General features: G+C 38.6%; 1 protein-coding gene across 1 annotated transcript; it reads right to left on the bottom strand.

Annotated features, from left to right (window-relative positions):
* Positions 1-6,676: 6,676 nt before the first annotated feature.
* nkx2-9 (NK2 homeobox 9) lies at positions 6,677-8,394 on the bottom strand. The gene is made up of 2 exons (XM_006798791.3): positions 7,923-8,394; positions 6,677-7,698 (listed from the first exon to the last, which is right to left on the bottom strand). The coding sequence occupies exons 1-2, from the start codon at positions 8,080-8,082 to the stop codon at positions 7,124-7,126; spliced, it is 735 nt and encodes a 244-aa protein (XP_006798854.1). The 5' UTR covers positions 8,083-8,394; the 3' UTR covers positions 6,677-7,123.
* Between the last annotated feature and the right edge of the window lie 3,673 nt (positions 8,395-12,067).

Here is a 12,067-nt window from a genome sequence, read left to right as displayed (position 1 = left end):
TCATGTTGTTAGTTATGAACTGATTGGTGCATGATATAATCAACAGAGCAACTACAGACCTTGAAAAATAAAATGCGGACGATAAAAAGTAAAAAGGAAGTTGCTTGCTGTTGTTAATATCAATTAAACCCTTAATTTATTTTACATTAAAACATATCCAGAGCAGCAGGAAAATAACAAATGCACCACATTTAAATGTTATATAAAAATACTGAACTTTACAAATTAATTTCCAAAAACATCCACACTCGCGTTTTCATCAATTTATCAAGTATACATAAAATAAATCTATCTCTCTTGAAATAATACGACAAATAATAAATACCATGTTATTAAATTAGTGCAATTTGTATTGAAAACCAGCATAGCGTTCAGGCCACTTTACAAAGTTATCTTTGTTAAATGTCAACAGTGTTCTTGCGCCAAAACACTAACCGTGCCTGATAAACCTGCTGACTCTGGCTTTATCAAAGTGGTCAGATTAGAGGTGCAGCAACTACCTGCTATTGCTCCTGCAGCCTTTGGCTTGCCTGAATACTCTTTTCTTTCGAAACTTACTCCAACTTTTGTTTTCTTGACTAAGCTACATCTCATTCACCTTGTACCCGTAAACAACCTAAAATAGAAGGATAGGAAAAAAAAACAGAGAGAAAAAGTGGGCTGCATGTGTGTGCTTCATCATTTCACGTGAAAGTCCTGACGACCTCGTGAGTCATTTCCTTGTTTCGGCATCAACTGTGAACTACAGGAGGTCACTAATTAGTAATAACCCTTTATTTCCCCACCTCATAATTTATCCAATCAGCTCACGTCATTCTGAATTTTTGAGATTTATTTTGTAGACGTTGAAAAATCCACTTGGTTCAAATGAGAGGTGTTGTTGGACCCTGTCACACAGCCTATGAGGAAATGCTGAAACATGACGTCACGAGACGAAGCCAATATGATGCCACTAGGGGCAGCCATACTGCTGCACCCAATCAGCAGCTTCAAAGTAACGTAGTAGTTGAGTTCCAAAAAGTGAAACCAGTGTTTTTCCAGTGAAGCACGACCCCTAGCGGTCCAGAGGCTCTCTCCATCCAAGCAACGAAAATCACCCTTTAGTGGATTTCTTTCATGACGGGAGTGAGAGGGTTTCCGAAATGATACCGTGTGTTCTTGCGCCATCTGGAGGTTGGTGCTTTATGAGCAGCATATCCCAAATAAATGATTGCAGTCACGTGGAATTTACTCACAAATACCCACAGATTGCTTCATTTTGAGGACATGATAATTCGCACCACATGAATGTTATGAAAAATAATGCCATTACACAAATTCACAAGTGGGGCAAGCTAGAAAAGCTCTTTAGTGTTTTAACTAAAACTATACTTTTGGGATTATTTGTTGAAAGTCACTAGAAGTTATTCGATCAGACAGTCGTATATCTGTATGGGTGTAGAGGTGTTGGGCAATGAAGACATTTCATATATTGAAGCTTTCCAGGTTATCATTATTTATCTGAATGTAGTTCTTTTATTGGATCTTATGTTACTTTTTTATGTATTCTTTTATTGCTTAATGTCTATGTTTTTACATTTCTAGACTTTCTGGCCTGTGTTTGTCTTTTAAGTTTTGTGTTATTGTACAGAACTTTGGTCAGCCCTGTTGTTGTTTTTAAAGGTGCTTTATGAATAAAGTGGTATGGTATGGTATTTTAAGTGGCACAGACAGAAATATCTGCCTGTATATTTTAGATTGAGACCAAATGATTACAAGACAACGGGAGCTGTTTAACCCTAAAGACATTATTATGCAGTGTAAACTTGCAAAACTTAAGGAAGCTCTATCTGCATTTCGACATGAGTAATTTATTGATAGATGTATTTATTTTAGTTTCTTTTTGTTTGTCTTGCTCTATGGTGACATGTATTGAATGACCCTATGCCATATTTGTGTGTATTTTCTCTTTTTCCCAAGGAGGGGGTAATATAACGCTAAAGCTTTTCAAATTTAAACTAAATATTTTCACTCTTTGGCCCTTCCACAAAAAACATATATATATATTTTTAAATATGACACACTAACCTGTATCAGGCAGTCTATTTTTTAAAAATGTGCATTATGGAGTATAAAACTGTAAAATGTCTAATGTGATACACTGACTCTGACTGAAGTACAAAAACATCATGGTGCACATCAAGAGAAACATGAAAGTATAAGGAAACTGAGTAGTTTGAACAGGTCAAAAATAATACAATTAGTTTTTCTTTATATGTTAGAAAAGAACTCAAACTGTGGTAGTTTTGGTTTAGTATTAAATCACCATGAAAAAGTGCTGGAAAGTCCAATCATTACACAATACCCAAATTCTCACAGCGGGTATAGCAAACTGCAATAAGGGATCTCATGTCTCCCAGCAGAATTTAAATGCAACAAAGTGAGGTTGGTCATGACCCTCAAAAACTGAAAGACCAATATTTTCAGTGTAGAAGTGTTGTTGCCACATCTGTTTATTGAGTTACTTCCTCCAACAAGCAATCAAATCCTTGCCATTAGATACAATCTGGACTAAACGCAAAGGCGAAAATGGTGGCATGTGGAACTGAGGAAGGTGCACTGTGAATACCATGAAGAGCAACTGAACCCTCTTATGTCCTGAGCTTATCAACAAAGAATCAAAGACTTGAGTATCTTTTGAATACAGTATTCTTACAGATAAGTATCTCAAAAACTTCTCAGCCTCAAATACCATTAAATTCTGAGATACTGATGTGTTATCCAGTTTATTACAATTAAATGATTGCTGATCTGATTTATTGATTTAAATCAGGATATATCTTAGTTATTATTGAATTTCTGTAATCCATGCCATCTCGCATGTTTCAGGACTAAACATGACTTATTTTTGTCATAGCTGATAACGTGATTATCAAATGTTTCATTTACCATTTAACCAAAAGTCTTTCATTATAAAGTAAGAGGAACATTATCAATATGCTAATATCAATAATCTTCAGGGACTTTTTCAGCTTTGACTGCAATTATTTATATTTGTCATTGGTTGTAGCAATAACAGCTAGAGCCTATCCCTGCTGTCACTGGGCAAAGGGTGAGGTACACCCAGGATATAGGCTAAATCAGACTAGCCTGGATTTTTAGGACTGAGGGGGGAGGCTGGAGTACCCAGAGAGATCCCATGCAGGCACAAGATAAAAATGTAGACTCCACACAGAAAACCCCAGTCAGCTAAGTGCAAACCATCAGGTGATAGCCACTGTAGAAATAAGCTAATGCTCTCTTTTTCATTTACTTATTTTACTCCTGCTTAAAATATAACTTTACATCAGTCTTTCAGATGTAAAAGGATTTAAACATAGTGGACATGCTGATGTAATGCTTTTCTCACTTTATGTAGTGTTGAGTGAGAAAAGCCTTACATGTATATCTGCTCAAATTATTTTTTTGCTCAAAGGGGTGAACAAAGCACATTAGAAGATGGTGCCCCACTCAGAGGTAAAGGCATGCTCAAGAGCTAGGGGCAAAACACTGAGACCCCTGGGAGGGCTGACTGCTAAACCTTGATGTTACTCCATTTAATCTAAAAAACAAAATAGCTAAACTACAGCAAAGCAAACTCAGAAGTCAATATATTCTTGCATGAAGAACACAACAAACCAGTGAAACTAACTTATGAGTTTTGTGTGGAGGCAGGGCTGGACTGGGAAAAAAAAATCCGCCTGGGCATTTTGATCCCACCGGGTATTATAGGAAAAGCCATAAAGCCTTTGAATGAAAACAGTGATGTACACTGTCTTGTTGGTATATATGTATCAATCTAATAAACTTAAACTTACGGCATCCTCCCTATTCTGGTATTTGAAACAGTATTTAGCAGAAATATTAAACAACCTAACCAATAGGGTTGCCAAATCCAAGCAAAAATAAGGGAACCACCCCCCACCCTCCGCCTCATGATGCTTAATCGATGTAATAGACTTTAATTTAATGCATGTGTAAAACAAATGCACAGAAACCTTTTACTTTTTTTTTTTTTTTACAATAATTAAATAGATTCAACATCTTTCTTCAACAGAATTGCAGATTGCACAGATGATACCTTCCCAAAGGAAAGAGTACTATGGCTTAGGGTGTATATTAGATTTAATAGTTACTATATACAATAATGGATTTTTATACATTTAAGATGAACATTTTGGTTGTAAGATTCAGATAATCATTTATTAAAAGCTAGACATTTTAAATGAGAATAAGAAAGAAAGGTATTTCATTGTGCTCCCCCTTTCCCTGTTAATGCCCTACCTGGCCCCCTGGCAAAACTTTGCTAGATCCACCCCTGCACAGTTACCAGCTGTCAGCTACTAGAAAAGGATCCTGGTGTTATTTGTCTCTCAGAAACAGTTCATAACTTCCCGTCAACTCATTCATGTCACCTAAAATGTAAACCTGTTTCTCCATCACCTGTTCAGCTCTGATGATTCAGTAAGGACATCTCCTGGTTTCATTTTCATGTTTCCCTCTCACCACATATCCAAACTGATATCATGACCAGCAGCTGTGGCTCCTGCAAACATCAGCTGATATTAGAAAGAAATACTAAATAAATTCTAATCGCATTCATTTTCATCTCAATACAGAACTTTAACCCTCTCAAGGCATGCGTTGCTGATTTGCAACAGTTAACTTTAAAGAACTTTAAAGTTCGACCTCATCGGCTGTAATTTGTCCAGGCCAGAGTTGATCATGACCAGTTGGCCAGTCCACCACCTTTCATTGTTTATACCATTACAAAAAAAACCCCCAAAAACCAAAACAAAAAACATCGGCCCATAAAAATGAAAAATCATCATAGGCCCACTGGGCAATTGCCCAGTGTGCCCGATGGCCAGTCCAGCTATGTGTGGAGGGCTAAGAGGTGTGATGCTTGCAGATTCAGACAAGAGAAAAAAGAAAGGCGAACAGCTTTCCATAACACAATGATGAAAGAAAAGACAAGATGAACGTTTTTGACTTTGATTTGTAGGTTTGTATAGAAAGCAAACAAAATAACATCCGACAAAATAACCGTAAAGGCCGGTTTGGGGTTAAAATGTTTGGTCTTAATGTTTTCTCTACAAAAAAATATAAGATTTTAAATTTTTAAAAAACAGTTTGAAAAGGTGGCAATATTTGGTGAGCATCTTTACAACAATTTAAAACTCCTCCATGTGGCCTTAGCATGGACCTTATAGCTCCTTATAACTTTCCTGGAGGGGCCCCAGTGCAGGCCAGTGAGTAAAACTATAGGATGGGCATGTATTAGCCTGCCCATCCTTTTCAGGCAATTCTTCTGACCAACTTAAAAAACCAATGGCAACCTCTAAAAAGCCTGTCTTTGTCACCCTTAAACCCCAAGATGCTTTAAAACACCATTGTGCAGTTAAACCTCATAAATTTGTCGCAGGGACTGATTAAACATCACGGGAATTGAAACACTAAAGATTTTGTCTCGGTCCCTTTTGGATGAGGGACAATGGTCTATTCACAGAGAGACACCCAAACAAAAAGAGCATTTAAGGAGAGATGCAGCGAGCTGAGGGGTTCGGCCAGTCCCCTCCATATGTGATACAAGGTGGCCCCAGTGATGCGGACAAAGGGCCAGGTGACAGTGACGATGGGCTGCAGGGTCACAGGACGAGCAAACAACATTATAGGGGGCGTGAAAGCAGAAGACCCCCCTCATCACTGATGAAAAACTGACATGATTTTAAACACTGAGGCATATTTTTCAAGATAAGCATGAGTGGACCTGCTTTCTTGAGGTGGCACAGCAATGTTAAAAAATAGTCACGTATGTATTATATTTAGGAAGATCTATAATATTACAAGTAACATTGTAGTGAATGTTTTTGTATTACTCTTGAGGATTGGTTTAAACTGTTGCCTGAATGCAGACACACAAAAACCCAAATGTGTTGTGTTTATACTAGAAAACAACAGTAAGAGCTCGTTTTGACTTTTTAAATCATTTGTAAATTAGAACAGTTCAAGTGTGGAATAAATAATATTAAATTTCTGTATGAGAAGTGAAAAAGGGTTGATGATTTGCCTTCAGTTGCTGCTATGCCCCTCAAAAATCACATCATCATCATCATCATAATCACACACACACACACACACACACACACACACACACACACACACACACACACACAACAAGATTTCCAGATAAAGTTAATAGCTATATTAAGACCACTTTCCTCAGAATAACAAAAGTTAATTGTATAAGGGAAAAGCAGCTCTTAGTCCCAGACAACAACAGCGTGCTGCAGAGGGACAGGCCTTAATGTTTACTGGCTATTCTTATGCCAAACCTAGTCTGTTCAGATGTGATGTTTGCTCAGCTTTTGGGTGCAAAATTCGTTTTTAACATTATAAAAGCTCCCTGGGGCCTCTGTCAAGACCTGCTACATTTTTTAGATAAAAAAAAAAAATCTTTTTTTCTTTTAAGGTTGTTTTTATTTTAGAACTTCACATACATTTTTACACAAAACCTTTTGCAGGAAAACGAAAACCTTTTATCTTTAGCTTAGTCTTTAGAAATGCATGCACAGGGTACACGCTTTTGGGGCCAACACATAAAAAAGAGAAAGAAAGAAAGAAAGAAAGAAAGAAAGAAAGAACATTACATTGTCAAAATATCATACAAAATATGAAGAATTTTATTAATAATTTTGTTCGCAGACAGACAGTTAAATCTTTAAAAAAGTATCCTTGAAACCAACAAATGACATATTCTTCCTTCATACTTATATAGCGGCTTTGCCCCTATTCTCCTATCCTCTTCTACCGCCTAATGCAGCTACTGGAACTCAATTATCAAGTCGTTTATGTAAATATTACATTTAAAAAGGCTTAAAAATCACACGAATACACCTCGGTAATTAAAAATCTAAAGGCTACAGCAATAAGCCATGTAAGAGAAAACAACATTTAAAATTTCCGCATACGTGCGTAAAAAATGTGCAAAATATAATTCGTTCTATAGAAAAAATCTAAACGTTTAAGTGGCTCGAACATTTACAAAACATTCAGAAAACATTTGATGCCGTTCTAAATGAGTTTGTCCATCGAAACAAGACCTTTACTTGAAAGAATTAAGATGAACCGAATCACTCCAAAAGTCTCTCCAGGCGAAGCTGGAGGCCGCCGCCACGGCCGGAAAGTGTTGGTGGTACCTTGGAGGAAGAGCAACGGGGGATGGATGCTGAAGAGATGTGTAAGCTAAAGGGAAGGGCACCGGCTGAGACGACGGAGGTAAACACCCAAATTTCTCAGAGTCAAGTAAGCATGTGTGAAAGGGTTTCCCGTCTCGGACCAGGATCGGAACAACGACTCTGCGCAACACCGGCGGCTGCGGGATTTCTACGTCCTGCAGTGCTCCTTCTGCTCGACCTCGCTTCATCTTGTAGCGGTGGTTCTGAAACCAGATCTTCACCTGGGTTGGAGTCAGGCTCAGCAGCCGTGCCAGCTGTTCTCTCTCCGGACCCGACAGGTAGCGCTGCTGGCGGAAGCGCCTTTCCAGCTCAAGGGTCTGGGCCTTGGAGAACAAAACGCGGCGTTTCTTGCTCTTCTTGCTCTGCTCAGGCTCTGAATCGAGGGACGGGTCATCGGGCTTAGTTGAGTCAGGAGAGGCCTCGAAATTGCAATCGTCAGAAGCTGTCGGGAAAAAAAACAGCAAGTTAGAATAAGCATTGTTTAAACTGATCTATCTATCTATCTATCTATCTATCTATCTATCTATCTATCTATCTATTATTTTGAGAAAGCAAGTTGTTAAAACATTTCAGGGTAGTCTTAGTTTTTCTCCCCTTGTTTTTAAATGCTGGTTGTTTTTAAAATTCATTATCACCCATCTGTCATGGCTTTAAACGCCTACTTACACATGCAAAGGCTCCGCTCGCAGTCGATCCATGAGCTGTAGGGTGAGCTGGAAGAGCAAGAGGAGTAAATCGGGGAAGACCGCTTTGCTGCATCCGCATCCTGCTCAGGCAAATCCAGGATGCTCCTTACGGAAAAACTGAACTTGGTCGGTGCAGCCATCCTTTCCTTGCATGCACTCTGGGTTTGTTCTGGCCGATAAGGAGCAAGCACTCAAACCAAATCTATCAAAAAAAAAAAGTCCACTTCACGCACTGTCCAAACACCAGTGTGCGTGCTGGCCTCCGTATTTACACAAACAGCACTTCATAAGCTGCAAACACAAGGGCGCTCGCTTATAAATAGCCTCCTCCTCTGCTGAGTACCTGAATAGCTCGAGTGCTGACACCCAATGATGGTTAGGTGTGAACTGAGAAAAAAAAATCCTCAGAGCTTCAAGAATGAGCGAAGGAAACACTCGTCATCATTACCGATTCGTCCCGTATCGTCAAACTGGGAAACAGATAATGGTAATTGTTGGAGCTGAATCACATCTTGGGTGGCAACTGACAACAGAGCCCGTCCCATCCCCCCCCCCCCCCCCCCCTCCTCTCTCTCCTACACCTCGTCCCCCTCCTCCCCCTTTTTTGCCCAAACAACGTGTCTAATATTTGCATACAAAGTGAGCAATTAGCGTGATGCCTGCCAGTTGGTTTAACTAATACGCCTCTAATGGGCGTATTAATTGCAGGCGTGAGAAGTCTTGACGTTTATGGACGGCGGAGGATTTCCAGACTTTGTTTCCGAAACGTCCTTTTTGGACTAGATGATTTATTATCACGTTTAATTTTTGGGCAAACAGAAATGTTAAAACTTGGTTTGGAAGATATGATTTGAAATAAGGGAGTTATATTATTGACAAATATTTTTTTTAAGGTATTTGTATTTTATCGTGTTTAGAACTGCTAATATAATAGCGATAACTGTAACCCAACAGCAGATTTTTACCTAACTTTAACACGAAAATAAGCCTGGGGGATTTTCTGATAAATTGCTGCAGTGGTTGGTCAATTTGTTACCCTTGTGCTAGCCTATAAAGCACATTAATTGCAAAGCGTGAATCCAGTCTCATGTCAACACGATGTTGGTGGTGGTGGTGGTGGGGGTGCTTTTCCTCCTCCCTACTTCTAGTAACTGATATTGATATCCACCCTCAGCCACTTCACCAAGGTGCACGAGGGCCGAGGAGGAGAGTAGTGGTGGACATGCCTCCCCAGTCGTCCTGGGTGGTCGGACGAGGGGGAACACAAATACATGCCAACCAGAGAAGGGGAACAAAGGGGGAAAATGTAGCCCCGCGTCCGAGACCCGTTGGAAGCATTTGTTCCAGTCAAGATTTTGCATTTGTTCAGTCCAGCAATAATGCTTGATTGACGCCCCGGCACAATGTCCTTTAACTTAGCAAGATAAATCCGAGCTTGTTCTGTGTTGTCATGGTTTTGAATGGAGCTGAATAGGATCTGGGACACTATCTACTGCTCTGCGTCTACTGCCACCAAGTCTATAGCCCAAAGCAATATTCAGGACTTGTTAAATTCCATTTAGATTTCCGAGTTCAAAAAAAGTCGCTGACCTGTATTATTACTCCGCCAAAATGCTCTGAAATCCACCTTTACCTATCGTTTTACTCTGTTTTTACGCACACGTAATCTCGTCCATGAAAACCAAACAGTGTTAAGTAACCTTTAAGTGTTTGCATCACTCACAAACGTCTTAAAAGACGCACTCCTCCCGAAGCACATTTTGTGTGTACACATCGGCCTCCCAGTGGTTGACAAACAGCAGAGGATTACAGTACTGCAGGTTAGCTGGAGTGGGTAGTTTACAGAGGGCACTCGATTGGAGAGCAAAAACACCCAAAAGCAAAGAAAAGTCATGTCCAAAGAGCGGGAATTTCTTTGACCCAGCAGCCCCTTAATCTATTTAACACCCGCGGGCTTCAGCCAGAGTGGGCTCTCTGCATCTCCCAAGAGCTCTCCACTGCCAAATATTTACTCTGTTGTTCAGCTCTCCATTCCCAATCCCTCCTCAGCCAAATGGAGATTTTTCTCTCATGGTTCTAGTCAGCAGCTGAACTGACAGTTTCCCCAGAGCTTTCCCTAGAAGTTCGACGAAGAGACCTCTTTCTGTTTTCCACCCTGCAATCATATATATATACTTAGTGACTGTAGAAAGCAACATTTAACATATGCAATGATAATTTTTTTTCAATAACTGTATTTTTTTTTTTTTTTAAAGAAAGCTTAGAGGTTATTTCCCCAGTCAGAAAATGTTTCAGCTTTTAAAATGAATGTTTAATGAAGTCTGTTCCATATAACATTCTCAAGTAATTTAATCAGTATTTGGTTTATAAGCTCATTTAAAAAAAGAAAGTGCAAGTAAGACTGTCCTAACCCGGAATATTAGATTTTATAGGATTAATTCACAGACCTGAGTTCATGGATTTGCATTTTTTTTTATTTATATTTTTATACACAGTGCTTAACTTGAGATATCACTTAGTAATTATGTAAAATTATTTTTATCCGCATTAAATCCTTAAGACAGAATTTTTGGACTGTACTTTCATGAACTTTCATGAAGTTTAAAGCAAGCAAAATCTCAGCAGTAAAAATCTGGAGTCAGTTTGGAATCAGTAATCTTTTTATTCCGACTCACTCCAAACTCATGCAACAGCATCAATAAACCAACTGCTGACATATATGTATTATATTTGTGTCTAAAGCTGTCGCATCAGAGTAAAAGACAAAAACTGCTGGAAAAAAAACAACAACATTTATCTGATTTCAGTCTGACTGATTATTTAACACCTATGGCAACAATGGTTCCTCTGTTACTTCTCAGTTTAGTGTGGTGTCTCAGCGTAACATCACGCTCCAGCAGCTGCACCTGCTGCTGATGTCCTCTCCTGTAAATACCATTAGCATTTTGGACAGGGGCTGTGGGGGATAATTACTTGGCAGCCACATCGCTCTCGCTGCAGTAAACTGGAGTCTTGTGAGGCTGCTTGACCGTACAGCAGCTGTATGTTTGTACTCGGTGAAAGTGTGTCAAAAAGTATTGTTTTTAAAGACAATAAACCAGTGTGTGTCAAAGACGTTTTTTTTATAAAAAGGAGTTACAAAACTCCCAAAGAAACTAAAAATATACAAGAAAGTATTCTAAAAATAAATAAATAAATAATAAAAATAAAACAAAGCCACGGGAGGCAAAAATATTTGAGAGCACCCTGAATTTCAAACTGATGATTTTAGTGGAAAATAAATCACCTTTAGAAATAAGAATGAAGTGGAGACAGAAACACCAAGAAAAAATGAAGTTAAAAGCGAAATATTCATCTTGATCATTTAATCATACAATAAAGTTAGCACTTATTGATCACTGAAAAAAAACAAACACACCTGTCAGTGCAGTCCTGATAGATACTTTAGCAAACTCAGAATAACAGTTTATGTTCGGTGCAAAGCATGATCAATATACACCTTTTGAAGTCAAGTTGATGGAGAGACCCACATTTATAAATATTTACAAATTAATTGATATATAACTGAGCTCTTGTCCTGATTATGACAAGACCAATATACAATAAATGACTAATTGTAATCGTTCTATTGACTTCTGATGCCATCAAAAGCAGACATGTATAAATGGATCCATATGCATGCAGAGATGATTTAAAACCTACAACATTAATAACATGAGTATTCTGTCACCAAAATGCTTTCAGGCAAGAAAATTCAATTTCCCACAATTTCATTGTTCATTTAAGAGAAACAGCATTACTAAAAACAAATAAACAAACCAAGTAAAGTCTTTTTCATTCATGCTTTTATATACGCTTACTTTGTATTTCGACTGCATGATGTATATTTTTAAAGCCTTCTGAGTGTTGTAGATGCATCTGACATGTGTGATACTTGGTTGCCCTCTACAGGATTCACGTTAAAACTGAGAGGCAGACTCGTCTTAGCATTTTCCAACCAATCACAAGCTGTGGGCGGAGTTCATTCCACTAGTCTTTAAGTTCTTTTGAGCTTAATGTAGCTCCAGCACCCTTAGTATCCCTGCGCCAACATATACAAGCAAACAGATATGACAGCTCTGCAGT

This window comes from Neolamprologus brichardi, chromosome 19, assembly GCF_056152115.1.
Source record: "Neolamprologus brichardi isolate AB-2024 chromosome 19, ASM5615211v1, whole genome shotgun sequence".
Classification (NCBI taxonomy): domain Eukaryota; kingdom Metazoa; phylum Chordata; class Actinopteri; order Cichliformes; family Cichlidae; genus Neolamprologus; species Neolamprologus brichardi.
Note: the sequence above shows the minus strand (reverse complement) of the source record. Positions and strands in the feature narration are given on the sequence as shown.